We start from the raw sequence: 18,746 nt of genomic DNA on the forward strand, positions 1-18,746 counted from the left end.
GTGTTAAACATATGCAGGGTAGGCCCACATGGAGCTTTGTGAGGGTGGGCCTGAGGGCTGAGTGGAGATCCCCTAGCAGCTGAAAAAAGGTTCTGGAGGTGGCTGGCACCCAGAGCCTGGGTTCAGTGGGGGTGTCACGCTGCTGCCGTTAGCACTGTGGGCGACACCCTGATGGAAGATGCTTCCCAGCCTGTGCCATGGTCTTTTGGTCTGCAGAAGGGCTTTGGATTTGCAATGGAGATCTTGGAGGGTGATTTGTGACCTCCAGGGGTTGTTTGGTGGCAGCAGAGTAACAGACCACTGGCACAGGCTGCCCAGAGATGGTGTGGAGGCTCTTTCTCTGGAGACATTCCAAATTCATCTGAATGTGTTCCTGTGGGATCTACTGTAGGGGATGATGCTCTAGCGGGGTGTTGGACTACATGATTTCCAGAGGTTCCTTCCAACCCTGACAACTATGATAGCTATGGCTGTATGCTGCTTGATGAAAATTTCTATCATTACTCACTTCACTGCATCCTCAACAAAAGTCATTTTGACATTTAATGGAAGAGTAGCATTGTGTGTCACATGTTGACTATGTGACTGTTCTTATGATGGAACGTGCCTTAGAATGCTACACCACATGAGGGTGTCTTCACCTGAGCTCCTCTGTACAAGTGGACATCAGTGGCACACAGAAGTGGTCTGCCACAGCAGTCATGGAGGGGGAGACACAACATCCTCTCTTTCCACTCTCCAGAGACTTTTGCTTCAATCATCATGTGTCAGACTCATGTTAAATGCATGCAACTCCAAGAAACAGGGTTAGGAACCATAGGGTACTGCACTCATAATGTATCTCAGATACAGTTTATAAGTTGCTGTAACTCCTGTGTTACAGCTAGACCTAATCTTGGATGCTCTCCTCCAGACTCATGGAATCCTGCCTACAGGGTTTGAAGGCTGCCAACAACTATCCTTTGCTATCACAATGGTGCTATGTACTCAGTCCTCCATCTTGATTGAGTCCTCCTCCAATGATATGACCATTAAAACAAAAGAAAGTCAGTATTACTGTTGCTGGCAGTCAGCTGCACTAGATGTTCATCCCCAGAATTAGGGTTAGACAGAACACATCCCAAAGGAGTGGCTGATGTCCAACACTTCCATGTTTGCAGTGGTAGGGTTAGACACATATTTTAATGAGATTATGTTAGTGGGACTGCCTACATTACCTATGTTATTAACTAAGAGAGGGAGTATGGCCAAAGTTAATGAAATTAAATATCCATGTTCAGGTCTTCGGAGACACTTTCCATTGAGTATAAAAGGGACATTAGTAATATACATAGCTGCTTGAGCTGGATTATATTGGTTCCTAACACTTCAAAGTATAGACAAGTGGAACATTTAATTAAGGTAGACTGGATCCAGCACTTACTCACTCTGATTTGAATGAGTGGGTTTGTCTTTTATATTCAAATGGAACTGGATTCTTGACTATTTCTTTGAGTTTTTAACCCTCAAACAGTATGTCCTGGTTTGAGCCAGGATGAAGCCAAAGAAGACAACTTCCTTCCTGCTTCTTCTTCCCTTCTCTTCCGTCCATGGCTGACGTCCAGGGAGGACTCCATTCATCCATCACCATTGATCCCCAGGCTCACGCATCCCGGACCCTCATCACTCTCCCCTCAACTTCTGTCTGCTCTGCTATTCTTTCCAACATCTCCAGGACATTGTGGGACTGTTCACCGCTCAGGACATGCTGTGGGAGTTGCTGGGGAAGGTGGGAGGCAATAGGGTGTTGCACATTCCCTGAACACATTAGTATATAACTGTACATATTTTCTTTTATCGTTAGTGTTTAAATAAAGCTGTGTAGTTTAGTTTTCAATCCAGAAAGTCTCTCTCTCATTCTCTCTCCTTCCCTACCTAGGTGGGAGGGATTGAGACCATTGTTGTCACTGGTTTAATCGCCCATTCTGAGTCAAACTGTGACAAAGTAACAGTTGGCTTCCAAATGTATCAATAACATGAGATTTTAAAAACCATGCTGTGCTTTATTGCACAAATTTCGCCAACAAGTTTCTCCTTAGGTAAGAACTTGTTTTAAATGAGTTTTACATATGAAAAAAAAACCAAGCAGCTTCTACCTGAATGACAAATAGATAATGCATATTACATGTATAGGTTAGAACATGACCTGATCAGTCACTTGCAGATGAACATGCAAAGCTCTTGATAATTAATTGGCTTTGATCACACAGAACTTCTGATGACAATAATTGGAGAAACATGGACTTGTGATTGTCAGTACAAGCATGCAACTCCTATTTACTTCTTAAAAGTTTTGGTTGGTGAAGTGTGCATCTTACTATGTAATCTCGCCCCCTGCCCATGAGATATTGAAATCTCAAGATACATTATTCCCACATGGTTACTTGTCAGTTCTGTAAATACGCATTCTAAGACTAGGATACCAACCTACTGTTCCAAATCTGACCTGAAACCAGGAAAAACTCTTCACATGAACAATAGTGATTAGAAAGAGGTCCAGATACTGTACATTAAACAGGATTAAATCACATAAAATTTAAGTCTGGAACTTCTATCCTTGAATTTAAGTATTGAGATTCAAAACATTTCTTCATAATTTATAAATGCATAGGTAAAGAAAGACCTAGAAGATGTATTTATTCACAAATTTGCATGCAATATTAACAAAAAATTCACAAAAAATATTCACAAATACACTTTTCCATGAAATCCATGCTAAATATGGTTACTTTCTCTTACTATGCTCTCCAATATGTGTATCAAATTATGCACTGTTGTGTCCAGTGAGTTGGAAGTAAGATAATTTTCTGCAATATGGTAGTATTCAGTAATATCACCGTGCTCATAATACAAGGTTAAAATAAAAAGGTTAAAGATTGATATACTTCAGAAAACCAGATCCAGTATTAATCCTCAACATTGCAAGAAATAAAACAGCTCCTATCTATAAATACAATAAAAGTTACCATGTGGAACTTACTGTGCTGGCAGTGAATCCCATTAAATCCCTCTGGACATTTACAAACATATCCTATGAATGTGTCACCTCGGTACGCTTCACTAATTTCACATATCCCACCATTATGGCATGGATTAGGAAGGCAGGGTCCTGAGAAAGGGGGGAAAAAAAAGAGAAGTATATATACATACATAATAACTACCATAATAATTGCAGTCATTTATATGCATTCATTAAAAAAATAAAATCCCTTATGTAAACCTTCATATTCCACTAATCCACTTCCCTTCACTAATCCACAATATACCCTTCACTTAGTTCAGATAACTTGCCAGCAAAGATTTTTATGAACAAGAAGAAACAGGAAGCATGTCACTATTCATTAATCACAACATTATTTTTTAGTGTAAGAGAAGACAGGAGACAGAGAAGCTAAATCTTGCTCTCCTATTAAAGATAACAGGCATTCTAACTTTTATACCACTGAGGAAATCTATATTAATCAAATTTGCTTATCATGTACAAAGAGATAGGCACAATAGCCCTGAATAATCACTACATGTCAAGTTAGCAGTTTGAGAAGATCTTTGCTTTGGCATTGGTTGACTTTCTGACTATGTGACTCTCTGGGTCAGCAGTTACCAGCTACTAAAACAACTATCCCTTTTCCATTGTTTTCTTTAGCACAACCATAGTGCTTTTTAGCATATCCACTTCAAGCTGATCTCAAAAAGTTCTTCTAACCAAGTCTTTTTTTCCCAACTAACTACATGCTAAGATACCTAAAATTTCAGCAATAAGATCTAATTTGTTAGGTTTGCAGTGACCGCACACACCTTTAAATAAGAGCATCTTCTGCACTGAGGTCTAATGTTTACTCATTAAACTGCATATTTTAAAGGCCTTTTATATCTTATTTTTCTACCCATACTACCTGTAACGTACCTCCTACCAGAAGAATTTTTTTTTTTTTTTTTTTTTCCCAATCTCACTTGAAAAAAGAACTGTTAATCACTGATTGGAAAGCCTTATGTGCAAGTTTGTGTGTGAAAAGATTTCTGAATTCAAGACAAAGTATGTTATTTGCAACCTTTGCCAACTACACACACAAAAAAAGGTGTTATTCTTCACTTACTGAAAGACAATATCTTAATTATTGACTTACTTAAAAAAAAACAAACACACAAAAGCAAAGCAGAAAATAATCTCTTTCCACAGCATAATTTACAGAAAATCAACACTGGGATTTTAACTATTTAATCTTCAAAGAGCTATAAGTTTAATGCTTCTGAGGACCTGCCTATTAGTTTATGTTTTAATTCACAAACCAAAGGTTTAACAGATGTTCACAGCCACAACTTCCATTCTGAACATCACATTAGTGAAAATTCTACTCTCTAAGAAACGATTAATTTGCAAAAGATAAAAATTAAAATGACGGGGATGTCAAAACACATTCCCCAGTTATAATTGCCCAGGTGGCTATAGCAATTTGAGAAACTATCCATGTACATATTTGTGATAAAACTTATGCCATTAGCCTATTCTAGGACACAATCCTGCAGAAGTTATGCTGTGTGCATCATTAAACATCGGATATATCTCACTGAACCCAACAAATAAAAGGCATGACTATATAGTAGCTTATTCTAAATTCAATTAGTAGTAAAAAAAGGTAAAAATGATGAAGATGAAAAGGAGAAGACTGTTGCCTTTTTTGTCCTTTCCCATCCACATTATGCACGACACTTTAAAGCTAATGGTACACTACATTCTTAATTCCACACAACATGTATCACTTAATTAACAGGTCTAGGAAGACTCACGGCTTTCAAGTATCACAGCTTCTGTTCATGCTATTTCTCCTCTGTTATATTTTGGGAAGAAACATAGTTAATAATTTGCACTTTTGGTCTCCCAGTGAATATGAGCTCTGCATTTCTTTTTCAAGACTCTATCAGACTGCTGCAGTTTGGGGAGTACCTGCAGGTAGTCTCATATGTTAATTACTTCTATGCAAGCAGATCCCTAATCTTCCAAGAACTATAAATCTTTTAATAATTACTTTCTCATTTTGCTTGCTGCTTTCTCTATATGGCTTGTTAAGCACATGTTCAGCATACTTTCATTGATTTTCTTTAGACTTCACATTTTCTCAGATCAGTCCAAAGTAAAACGGCTTAGAAGGTCATTTGAGGTGCACAGTAATAAATATACTGGTGCATGATAGTATTTCTAAATAATCTTAGTCTTCTATCATGACTTCCTACTGAAAAAAAAAAAAAAGCACCTTCATCAACAATATGAACACTCTTTTTGCCTGATTATAGTTATTATTTGGTCATAGACATATAATAGCAGTATTTTGAATTTATATGAGTAAAACTGCTTTGGCGTTTTTCTTTTTTTGTTAATAGAAGCTGGTAGTTCAAAAATATTTTTGAAAGCAACAGGAAACACTAAATAAGTACACTGAAACTAGTAAACAACAATCATCTAATTTTCCCCAGCTAACATTAATTTTCTAAAAAGGGCATTGCAGCAGCATGCTCCATCTCTCAATATGCCTCCCTCAGTTCTACTCCATTATTCAGCTGATTTTGTCTCTCAGTTTTGCAGGCCCAGTAGAAAGATTCCCATGGGAAGGGAAAGGACTAGCAAGATCTGAGTTGGTAAAAACCTTGAAAGGTACAGAGGCCAAATTGGTGTTCATACCAGCTGCTCTCCAGTGTTGAAGAGCACGGAGCCCAGCCCAGCCACAACTAGGCCGGAAACATAGATAAAGTAAGAACGAACAGATAAACAAAAGAGTTTGGTTGGTGAGAACAGGGCCTTTCTGTTTTGTTGGGTTTTTTTGTGGTTTTTTTTTTCCTACCGTTTTTCTTTTTTTTCTACAATGAGAGATTTTGGAGGTATGGCTAAATCCACCTTATTCTATAAAAGACTGGTCCCATCTTTGATTGAAGGGACTTCCCATACATTTTCCCAGGAGCTTGCTGTACCTTCTTCTCCAGCAGGGATGCCTGCCAGAGAGATTAATTCTCAAGAATTAAGATCTGCCCAAGTGTCCTGGTTTCAGCCAGGATGAAGCCAATTTTCTTTTTTCTGATTTTTTCTCACTCCAGTGAGCTCTCTTTTAACTAGCAGCACGCTTTCCAGCTAGTGGACTAATAATGCTGGAAAGCTTATATTACTGCTTAGACACCAAGGACACTTGGCTCTACTTGTTGAATCTGCTTAAGATACAACAGGAGCAGAAGAGCTGTATCTGCAACCCTCCCTTAAGGAGAAGTGGACTAGACGGACAGCAAAATTGACCAAAGTATTCCATTCCATACTACTACATAAGCTTGGTAGAAGGTCAGGGATCACAGAAGTCAAGCCCCTTTCTGCTTCTTCTTCTCTTCTCTTCCATCCATGGCTGGCATTATGGGAGGACTCCATCTGTCCATCATTGTTGATCACCAGGCCCGTGCATTCCTAACGCTCATCACTCTCCCCTCAGGTCCTGTCTGCTCTGCTGCTCTCTCTGGCAGCTCCAGGACATTTCAGAACTGCTCACAGGGGATGCAGTGAGAGTTGCTGGGGGTGGGGGGATGCAGCAGGGTGTTGCACATTCCTGAACACATTTGTATATAACTGTACATACTTTCTTTCATCAGTAGTATTTAATTAAAGCTGTCTAGTTTAGTTTAAAACTGTGAAGTCTCTCTCCTTTATTCTCTCCCTCCTCCCTACCTGGGTGGTACAGGGAGGGGATCAAGAGCATTATTGTTGCTGGTGCAATTGCCAATCCTGAGTCAAACTGTGACACCAGGGACAATTGTCTTCATTAGCAAACTTAACATTAAGTAATTATCATAATTAAATTTTAAGATTATAGAATCCTTTAAAATTGATAATTAATGTTCCAGGCCTAGTATATAACTTGGTAAGTGGTCATCATTTTAATGGTTAACCTTTATTGTTTGATCTAACTACAAGTAGCAAATTTTATTGTTAAAATACCTTTTCCATTCAAACCACAACTTCTATTCCAATCTCCCAATTTCCCTACAATTTGACTATGCTTGTGCCTTCTACTTTAAGGAGTTAAGGCCCCAATGTAATATGCAATATAACTTGATCTGTGCATATATGTCTCATCTGCTATCTTGTCACAATCAGGCATGGGTTAGACTCATCTGCGTTCTAGAAGAATGAATGATGGAAACTTTAAAAAGCCTATATAATCATAACTTGTTTCTCCCAGTTCTTCAGAAGATTATTCTCTGAGATCCCTAATCTCCAAGATATTTAAACTGCATGAACCTTCAAGCATATGAATCTTGGTTTTTTTACTGAGTCTATAGGAATCCTGTTACACAAACTTTTACAGGTCTCGAAGGATCTGGGCCCTAATCCTGCTATCATTTCATTTAAGCATCAAAAATTCTTTGTAAGATCTAGGCACTGCTGTCAGATGACAAGAGGTCCCAACAAACTTTCATAGGGAAGTATAAGCTTTTAAATAACCTTTTATTGAATGCAGGATAATTAATTCCCTGACAATCTGATTAATATTCTCAGTTACTCAGATCTATAGCAGCGAGTTCAAAAACATCTGTCTTTACAAAAAACAAAAACAACAAAAACCCAAACTTGTCAACTGATTTTCAGAAAGCAGTGGACTTGAGGGATTTGGTTTTTTTAATCAATAGCACTGTAATACTTTTGTGAGTAATCTTTAAGTGGTTTCCAGCACAAAGAGAACAACAACATTTGATCAATATTAATGAGCTTTGGAATTCAATGGTATGCTTTCCAGGCATTTTCATCCACATTCATATAAAATAATGTCAACAAGATTAATTGCACACTAAAAGTAATAGATCTCTTCACTTTGCTGCTCTTTTGAGTCTTTTTTTGTGCAGTTCCAGCGGTATTAGCCAACATATTAAGTATAGTTCAAAATATACCATCCTGTTATATAACTGAAGTCCCAAGCTGTTTTTTAAAAATATTGCAAGTTAAATTAAAACATAGCAGGCCTTAAATTTTTTAGACACTGTTACTGAAATCACAGAGATTTTACAGATGGACAAATCAAACAAATGCATCCTCAGTAGAGCTGCAAAGGGACTCAAGGCAGGACTGTGATATCTGTTTTATTCTTTGACAAGTACAGTCAACTAGAACTTTGTAAAAATAAAAACTTGTATAAAGCAATACTGAAACAGTAATTACATAATTGAGAGAAAGCTTAAATTTGTCTATAGCAAGAAAAGCCAGGAAAACAAGGAAAGCATCATTTTACCATTAAGAATGTAATTTTTGATAGTGATAATATATACAAAGAGTGAGTTAACCTATTTAGGAAAACTGTTACTTATTTTTGTCCTACAGAATATTAAAATTCTTTTGCAGTAATAGAAAGAAGTATCCAAATTTCTTTCTACATTTCTCTCCTGATAGTTTGGAGGAAATGTGTTTTTTAAAATACCTGGTTTTATTTTGAGCTTCTTTTTTTTGCATCTTCTTACAGTTTTAAGAAAACAAACCAAACAAATTAACAAAAAAAGCCACAAAACATTTATAATTGTAAAGCACATTTAAATATGTGTATGTGAATGTCATTACCTAAAATTCTGATTGTTCTCATTTAAATTACATAGTATCACATGAGCAAGCTACAGTGTGTATCTGTACATGTGAAGTATGGCATTAATTATTGTCCCTTCTAAGTGTCCAGGATCCATTAGAATTTAAGAAAAAAAGAGAAAATATTATTTTAGTGCATTGTGGATGAAGCAGTGTGGTCCTCCCACTCCTCACCCAGCTGAAGACAGGAAGAACTGTACCTGAGTTCATATGGATCAACAGTGCCACCTCCATCAGGGATAGACACAGAGCCTGTCTGAAGGGGCAGGCTCTGCACCTCGTCAGCCATACAGTGAACATGTGCAAGATTTTGCATGATGCACTGAGATGCACTGTCAATAAGTCCACAGATGCTTTGCCAGGTATCTTTTCTGATAAATCTTTTGCTTAAAAAGTGACGAAGGCCAACTCTGAAGTACAACAGGTAACAGTGGAGTTGTGTAGCATTAGCTTAGCAAAGTACAAGAAATGAGAAAGTAGTTGAAATAGCACTCTTAAGAGGAAAAAAAATCAAAACCAAATAACCCCCAACTCAATAACCATTTACCACTCCCCCATTCAGTCACAGTCATCTGCACTAAGTTCTTATGCATCCACCAGACCATGTAAGCCTTTTTTGTGAAATACAGAATCTGCTGCTGTTTTGGTGGGAGATACTTGTTTTTAAAACACAAGCCAGGTACAGGTGATGTAGCTAAACAAGTACTTTACATGAGTCACATCCTCCTCGAAGCCTGATTGCCTATACTCAAAACTGTGCTCGCTGGAGTGCTAAAACAGGAAGAAAATCAGATAACAAAATCTATTACTCCTTACTAAGACAAGATTAAATTAAAAATATGAAAAACATAGTGAGAAAATAAAAGAAAAATATAGTCCAATGGAGTGACACACACCAAATCACATTTTAAAAAAAGTAAAATTAAAGGCAGTGCAATACAAATGTTGACACTTTTGATGTTATCTATCAATGCATCTTCTCTTCATGTAGAAATCATGTAACTTTAATGAAAAATACTAAATTAGATATTGACCTTGATATGTAACAAGATGGAGATACTGTTAGCTACAAAGCTAATTGCTTCATTTATTTTGTAGAATATTGCTGAAGTAAGACTAATAGATAGTGTTACTCTGATGATATACTGAGCTCCAAAACCCATCAAAACAAATATTGGAGTTATCATCAAACTAATAAAAGATGTAAAATAATTTTACATTTCACGTAAAAGAAGAAGACTCTAGCTTCTTGTCTTCATACCCCTAGCTTTTCTTAAGACTCTCCTGGCTCTCCATGAATGTCAGCCAAATAGTGGTTGTTTTTTCCTCTTCAGGAGGTTGAAATCTTTATCAGAGAAATCTCACATAGTTTTAACAACATTAGTTTGAAGTCTTCACCCCCTCCATGTTTTTGTACTACATGATGCTTCAGATGTTTCCTCTGCCAAAGCAAAGTCTTCAAAATAAGCAGTGACAGAGCCCACTAAGCAAAAGCTCTTATATTTTTAAATAAACATCTGCAGAAGTAGCCAGTGGCATATATGACTTCCTTCATCTTTATGGGAAGAGAAGAATTAATCTACTTGATGCTGGAGGTAGCAGAATGGCACAAGTTTCTGATGATGAAGAGGTTAAGGATTATTACACTGAACTAGGTTCTTGCACAGGTAATCCTAAACCTTCTCCCTGCTGCTCATCAGTTCCCACAACTGAGAAGAAAGCTGAAGAATCCTACTGTAGAATCATAGAATGGTTAAGTTTGGAAGTGACCTCAAAGATCATCAGGTTTCAAATTCCCTGCTATGGGCAGGGACATCTCCCACTAGACCAGGCTGCAGAAAGCCTCATCCATCCTAGCCTTGAACAGCTACCTCCAGGGAGAAGTTAGTCAAGGAGTGGTAATTAAAAATCTGCATTAGATATCTGAGATGAGTTTAATGTCTGAATCTTTATAGTCGACATTATTTTCTTACTAATACATATTTGTTCTCCCTACAGTTAAAAATTATGTTTATACCACCCATATATGCATAAATGCGAGACTACTTCTTTTTCAGAAGTATATTGATCTTTTACTCTCCTCATTATCCCTTTAAAAAATCAATTAAATGGATTTTTGAAAACGTAGTCCCTCCAATGGGCGCTTATAGATTTCAAAGTTCAGTAGACACAAATGCAAAATATGACACAATCCTATTTGAAAGAAAATGTCTTCCACAGAGGCATACAAATGAACATTTAAAACCAGCAGGAATGTCCCCACAGGTTCTGACATAAAACTGCTTTATTGCACAAAAAAGGGCAGGTATATAACAATAGCTTCTGAAGGTCTCTGATTTTCCTCACATTTACTACTTTGCCTAGTAATTTAATATGATTGTGCAAGGCTTACCTGGCAGCACAGAGGCTGGTTTTGAATGCCCCCAGCTGTGTGTATTTGTGGGGGTTGTGATAATTCAGAGAACACTTTGACTACTTGACAGAAACGATCCCTCCTCTGCTGAGTTCTGGGGATCATTAAATCATACCAAAATGCATACTTATGTCCCAACCTATCTTTAAGCTCAGAGACACAAGGATGACACATACCTTCTAGCAATGCAGCCAAGGGAGATAGGTCTCACTAGTATGAGTACTTCGAGCCAGTGCACCTCCTCTGCAGTTAAGATCTAGTTTCTGTCAAGTATTTTGTAGATTTCACCTGTAGAAGAAAACTACTGTTTCCCAAGAACACTCTTTACAAAGGTGGGCCTGAAGGACAGCATGTTTGTTCAGTAGTCCAAACTACAGCTACATCTCAGCTGCCTGCTTTGCAGTGCACAATTTTGAGGACAACTGGAATGTTCAGATGTGCTATTCACCTCTGCCAGAAGGGGCTGTAATCATGAAAATGGTTTATTCTAGTCAATATGCTCATTCTGCCACTTAAGTTTGAAGCATCTTCATCAATGAATGAACATGTTCTAGTTCCAGTTATTTGCTCTTTCTTACTCATAGGTATTTTTTTTTCCTTCAAAAGTCACTCTCAGTTTCAAATTTATATAAACATCTAAACATTTCAGGGCTCAGGTACCATTACACTGGTTCTTCATAATATGGCTTAAAGAAAATAAAGGAGTCTCTCAGTTTAACTAAAAACCCACAGAAGTTGAACTTGGTCTATTTTTAACTACTTCATCCTTCCAAATTGTAATAAGAAATTCTTGCTTGCACAGCATACTTGAATATTTGAAAAACAAGGGGGAAAAAAAAAAAAACACAAATAGACCAATAATGTGGTCTCCTACAGATGAATATATTTTGTACTATTTCATCTTGGAATTTGCCACTGTTGATTCTATTTTGCGGTTAGGATACAAATGAATTTTGTATCAGCAAATATTTATTATACCTACAGCTTGCTATTTGTTTGGTTATTTTAACCTTAAAAGAACAGACATTGCAAAATGGAATATTGGACAGTATTAACTTATATGAAATACTGATAATATTAACTGATTGCTGTATGTTACTGAACTAAAGTAGTAAAAGTAATTACCAGTTACACACACCTTCATCTTGCTAATGTTTATAAAAGCTGATGCTTTAAAAAAAATAAATCTGTTCAGCCTGGCTCATAAGTGAATTAGTACTGTATTAGATTCTATCTAACTATAAATTCATTATAAACTAATGGCACTGATCCAGACTTAATTGCACTGTGATTAAATATTTATCTTGTTTTTAATGCAGCAAATGGAGCATGCTGATTATAATGATCTAGGTGTCTCTATCTGGATGCAGCAAATGCTAAAGTTCACCCCTTGAGTGCAAAATGTGTCAGGTCGTTTATGCACAATTTTTTTCTAATTGTACTCTGTAGCTTTCTATTACAGAGAAGAAATTTAAACTGATTGCCCAGCCAACTCTCAGTCTTTTTTGAACTAAACAGAATATTTTCTGACAAGATGCTACTTGAACTCGACAGCTATACAGTGCCTTTCATTAACAAATAGTCCTAAATTTCTCACCTAACCCTTCCATTGACTGAGGATGACAGATTACACCCAAATTTGAGGTGTGGTCAGTGTAGTAGCCAATGTAGTGATACTACATAGGACCAGATCTGAAAATACTCCAAAAGCTGGAGAAAGTGTTCAGTGCACTGCAAGACACCATCCTGAATTTCTTTCTCTTTGTTTCTCCTCCTACTCCTCAGCTTTCAAGCTTGAAAACTTTCCTTCCCCATTTTCAATGCTGTTTTCAGCCCTTTTTAACCTCTGTTACCTACATACGTATTTCTGAATAATGCCCAGAGTATTCCTCCCCCGCAAGTTATCTCATAAACCTAGTGTAGTAAATTAATGTGAGACCTGTTCTGCACCTTTGCGTGATATTTCACAGGAAGATTTTGGTTTTGTTTTTACAAAGAATACCTGCTTTGTTTACAGAAAATCTAGGTTGAAGGCCATTTCCTTTTCTTCCTCTAACTTTACACTCAGGTGGCAGCATCATTATTATTTTTTTTGTTAGATAATACTGTTTCTGCCTCTGACTTCTCATACTCTTGCCTACTTGAGTGTGGGGGTGTGATTGGTACACTTCAATTTTTGTGTTTTACTCTGACTGTTAAATCCAGATTTTTTTTTCCATTTATGTTAGAAATATTTTCCAAATATATTTTTCCATTGATTCTGGTTCACATAGAACAGAAAATCCCCTGCAAATACAGATAATACTGTAATTTGTAAAAATTTTGCTAGAGAACTGCAAATACTTGATGAATTTTGTATGTTAAAATATTCAGAGAACTATTATATATTGGGATGTTCAAAATATTCAGTTCAAAAGGGCAGTTCTGACAACACTAATGTCTACAGGTCCTACAATGAAACAAACTCTCCAGACCCATTCTCTATAGAGTTGAAACAAATCCACCTGTATACTTACTGCATTGGTCTGTTGCTTAACTAAAATATACCCAGCAACAAGGAACCTATACATAGTTTGGTCCCTAACCAATAGGAATTCCTGCCAGTTGGGATTTCTATGCAACAGAGCTATTCTTATCATCACAATTCTTGTGATCACATATGAAGTTTTCATTGTTTCACTGCATTTTACATGGCTAATGATCAGGACCTCATCCTTTTTTTGCTATGTTCTACTAATAACAGAAAAATTGGAAAAAAAAATATATATTATTTGAACCTTAACTATAACAGCAAATAAATTAAAATCCAGTTAGTCCCAGTTAGTTCCAGAGGGAACTAAAAAAGGCAACAGCCTAAACTTATGCTATTCGTATTTGTATGAGTCAGATCCTAATTACTGGTGTCACATTAATGACACAGAAACAGCAGAAGAAAATCTCAAAGGGTGGTTATCCTTAGGACATGAAATATTATTAAAAAGTGATGAAAGAGGATTACTAAATGTGAAATATATATATAGTCCAAAAAATGCATAAAGTTGTCCACGGCAGAAACCAAGGGAAACAGACAAGAGTTACGCTCCAGTCATTTATTTCCCTTAGGATGTAGGACAGCGGAAATATATCCTTTCCTCTTTGCAATTTTTCCAGCTGTCATCAAAGCCTTCCAATTTCATGTACCCTACTCTAAATCCTTTTGAATTCCAGATCCTGTAATTTTTCTCCAACTCTTACTCCCTTTTCATCTAGAACATCATTCTCTCTTCTCATGTGCCATTCCTTCCTTTGCACCAGGTATACCCACAGCCCAAATACAAATTAATTGCTCCTGATTAATGTGATTCACATGAAGTGGTACACACATGAAAATACTGACCTGTTTTGGTGGGTAACGGTAATAATTTCTGCACAGCTATACCAGAGAGTATCCTTTTCTGATAAACAACACTTCAACTTAAAATACCCTATATGTTATTACACACAATGCAGGTGTCTCAATTACACTTCTCTGCACAGGTAAGCTTTGCCTTCAGCAGAGCCTTGTGCAACAACTAGAACATAGGCTGGAGCTTTCCTGATGTCAGAAATATACCACTTTAGGGATTGGTATGGCAGAATTCCTCTGGAGCCACATGCCCTTTTCTTGTGTTCACTGTCATCTGCAGCATATTTAGCTCATCAGAGACATCCAGCATTCCTCTAGTTTGCAAGACTGAAAGATCTGTGCACAGGCATAATGATGGCCATATTCACCTGAGTTATTTCAAAAGATGAGGGCATGAACTAGACATACTTAAATTCCCCTTGCCTCAGTATAGATGACATGTTAATAGACCCTTTCCAATCTAGTCTAATTGGTGTCTGGGTATGATTCCTGAAAGAGAATCCATAATATTACTTATCTCATGGTGGAATGGAGTCAGGCACAGAGCAGGTGATCTTGCTGAAAAAAACCCTGCAGTTAGGTTATGAAGGACAGAGTAAGACCATTATGATATGCTGTGAAAACAAACCGATTGCTTTACTAATGTAATGTGTACTGTAAGGTGCACAAGTCTATGGGACCTGATGGTGTCCATCCACGGGTCCTGAGGGAGATGTTGGATGCAACTGCTAAGCCTCTGTCCATCGTATTTGAGAGGTCATGGTAGTCTGGTGAGGTCCCCACTGATTGAAAAAAAGGTCACACAGCTGCTATTTTTAAAAAGGGGAAAAAAGGGGACCTGGGAACTACAGGGGAGTCAGTCTCACCTCTGTGCCTGGCAAGACCCTCCTGGAAAATCTGCTAATGCACATGGAAAACAAGGAGGTGAGAGTCAACATGGCTTCACTAAGGGCAAATCACGCTTGACCAATCTGGTGGCCTTCTATGACAAGGCTACAGAGATAGTGGATAGTGGCAGAGCAACTGACATCACCTAACTGGATTTGTGCAAGGCATTTGACACTGTCCCACATGACATCCTGGTCTCCAAACTGACAAGACATGGATTTGACAGATGGATCACTTGGTGGATGAGAGATTGGCTGGATGACTACACCCAGAGAGTTGTGGTTTGGTGTCCAAGTGGAGGCAAGTGACAAGTGGTGTCCTTCAGGGGTCAGTATTGGGACAGTATCGGGACAACTGTTGTTCAGCCTCTTTGTTGGAGACATCGACAGTGGGACTGAGTGTATCCTCAGCAAGTTTGCTAACTATATCAGGCTGTGTGGAGTAGCTGACACCCCAGAGGGAAGGCATGCCATCCAGAAGGACCTTGACAGGCTGGAGAGGTGGGCCAATACCAACATCATGAAGTTCAACAAGGCCAAGTGCAGGGTCCTGCACCTGAGTTGTCACAACCCCAGGCACAAATACAGGCTGAGGGAAGAATGGCCGGAGTGCAGTTCTGAGGAGAAGGACTTGGGGTGGTAGTAGATGAGAAGCTCGACATGAAACGCTGGAAGACAGGCTGAGAGAGTTGGGGTTGTTCAGCCTGGAAGAGAAGGCTCCAGGGAGACCTTATAGCACCTTCCAGTTCCCAAAGGGGCTACAGGAAAGCTGGGGAGGGGGTTTTTACAAGGGTGTGTAGTGACAGGGTGAGGGATAATGATTTTAAGCTGGAGGAAGGGAGATTTAGGTTAAACACCAGGAAGAAGTTCTTCACCATGAGGGTAGTAAGGTGCTGGAACAGGCTGCCCAGGGCGGCTGTGGCTGCTTCCTCCCTGGAGGTGTTCAAGGCCAGGTTGGATGAGGCTTGTGCAGCCTGATTTAGTGGGAGGTGTCGCTGCTCATAGCAGTGAAGTTGGAAGCTGATTATCTTCAAGGTCCCTTCCAACCTTAACCATTCTTTGATTCTATGATTCTACTTTCAGCAAGGATACTCCTACCTACATAAAACAGCTTGAAGCAAATTCTTTATTTGGAATTTTTTAAGAGGTTGCAACACATTGCCTGTCTTCTGCTACCAAAAATTCAAACAGAAACAAAATCTGATCACAAAAATGTTACATTCTGCCCTTCTGCCCTTGCCACTGCTCAAGGGGGACTAAAGCAGAACACTGACCTGATTGGATCATTTATTTGTATTTTGTTCCAAGAAGTGCCCAGTACTACTGTTTTGCAGATAAAATTATTAGAATGGTTTTCTCTTCGAGGAAGCTGGACTTAAAAAAGAAAATTGAGAAATTCCAGGTTAACATAGATTAAGAATAAGATATTTGTGGGAAACTGTCGCCCTGTCCCTCAGTGTCTATTAATAAGAAATTTTCAGCAGTTTTAACACGATGAAAAAACGCAGAAAGCCTGAAACTAATGAAATTCATGAATAACTGTAACAAAGACTTGTAATATTGCTGCAGAGTGTTAATTCATGCTTTGTGAGTGTTAAGATATGGTACTGCAGGCAAATTGAATATATAAATCTATATCCAGACTTTTTTGTTCTTGGGCTATGGCTGTTTCATTGCAGCTAGCAGTTTAAAAAAAAACAGACAACAAAAAAACCTTAATCAATTTTAACTCTTTTCTCAGCTTATTTAACACAATACAAGTAACTTCTAAATTATATAGAACTTTTAACATTTCTTAGTAATAGACAACTAGACATTCATGGGAGCATGTCACACTTTCAAAATTGTTTTTATCAGAACTGTTGTCATACAACCACAACTCCCATGGTAGCCAGGGGAAGTTGTACCTTGAATAAGTAATGAAGTTACACTTCTGGACCAGAAGGTAGGAGATTTTGCTCTTCTACTTATGTAGAAGTCATAATGGCGATTTTCATTTGGCTGTATATTATTTTACAGTACTGTGTATCTTAGGTAAATATTTTTGCCACAATTTTGAAATCACGTATTTACCTATTAGGAGTACTGCTGAATATTATTATACAAGTGCAAAAAAAGAGTTGCTTCCACAAGATTTTGAAACACTAAAACAGTATAGATAAGATTACACAATACAGCAGAAGATAGCTGTATACTCCATGCCATTCTTTCTTTAAGTCTAATAATGGACATTCATGCTCTGAGGTAAAACACTGTTTATCTGAAAGATTCACAGTGAGAAATATGAAATGCATTTTTAACTGCAGTTGTAAGGGCTTCAAAAGAATATAGAATAAAAAAATAATATAATCAATTTCTAAGATGAAAGAAAAAAAGGAAGGTCTTGGCTCTGACAAACGGTCATTAGTATATGGAAAGTCAATCCATAAGAGCAACAATGAGAATTAGTAGATGTGAATGAAGTGACAAATATTGGTTATTAAATGGTCTGTGTAAGTGCAGAAATACCCACATTCCTTCCTGAGTTCATTCAGCTAAGCCCTTCCTTGACATTTCCATGCCCTTAAAGCAATTTATGTTGTCTTTGTGGGAAGAATTTCATCTGGATTTCACCTGCAGTATTGCTTCAGTTATACATTTCTAAGAGGGCAGTTTATTCTGTGTCAATGTTAATGGCAGTTAACCTGTGACTTTTAAAATATAAATGCCAAACCTTTCATCAGTGGTTTTTTCCTGTTCAAGCTAGGAGAGCCTTAAAGATCTTTGCAACACCTCAGTGATACAGCTACTCAATTCAGCTAGTTGATCCCTTAGTGAAAAACAGAACTGACTGAAGCGAGAGTCAAGACAGCTTCGGTTAGCAAGGCATTTTTTACTTGGTAGGGGCTTTGGAGGTATTTGTATTAACCAGAACAGTAAACCCAGTACAATTCAGGAAGAAACTCTTCTGGATGGGAAGTGAGCATCAGATTGGCAGCTGATGAGACAAAGAGTCATCAGAAAGACCAGATGGAAGAAAACAACCCACCTCAGCTCTATTTTAAACCCTGCTCTTGGTCCTTCAGTGCATTGAATTCCATTTGCAGGTAATTTCATTATCAGTCAGTTTTAACACTTCCTGGGCTTTGATGCACTACAAATCCATAGCAATTTAATGGTAACATACATATCCATGATCATGACCGATGAAATACTCCTTTTTCAGACATAAAGAAAACCTCACATGCCTGAATGCCTGTCCATTTCACCTATCAGCTGGTTCAATAAAATACTTTACCTGTATCTACAAACTTTTCCTTGTTATAGCCTTCTTGCAAACTCTGTACCTAGATCAGAAAATGATCCCAAATGTCACATCTTTCACTGATTATAAAAATAATTCTCAAAGGAGCCCAAATTTAACAGAAGTACCATATGCTCTCA

General features: G+C 37.7%; 1 protein-coding gene across 2 annotated transcripts in view; it reads right to left on the reverse strand.

Annotated features, from left to right (window-relative positions):
* The window catches only part of EDIL3 (EGF like repeats and discoidin domains 3), a 247,748-nt gene that overhangs the window by 116,842 nt on the left and 112,160 nt on the right, over nucleotides 1-18,746 (reverse strand). For both annotated transcript variants that reach the window (XM_051643225.1, XM_051643224.1), the window contains one exon: nucleotides 3,020-3,148. In XM_051643225.1, coding sequence (XP_051499185.1) covers nucleotides 3,020-3,148 — 129 coding nt within the window. The remainder of the gene's footprint in view (nucleotides 1-3,019; nucleotides 3,149-18,746) is intronic.

This window comes from Apus apus, chromosome Z, assembly GCF_020740795.1.
Source record: "Apus apus isolate bApuApu2 chromosome Z, bApuApu2.pri.cur, whole genome shotgun sequence".
Classification (NCBI taxonomy): Eukaryota; Metazoa; Chordata; class Aves; order Apodiformes; family Apodidae; genus Apus; species Apus apus.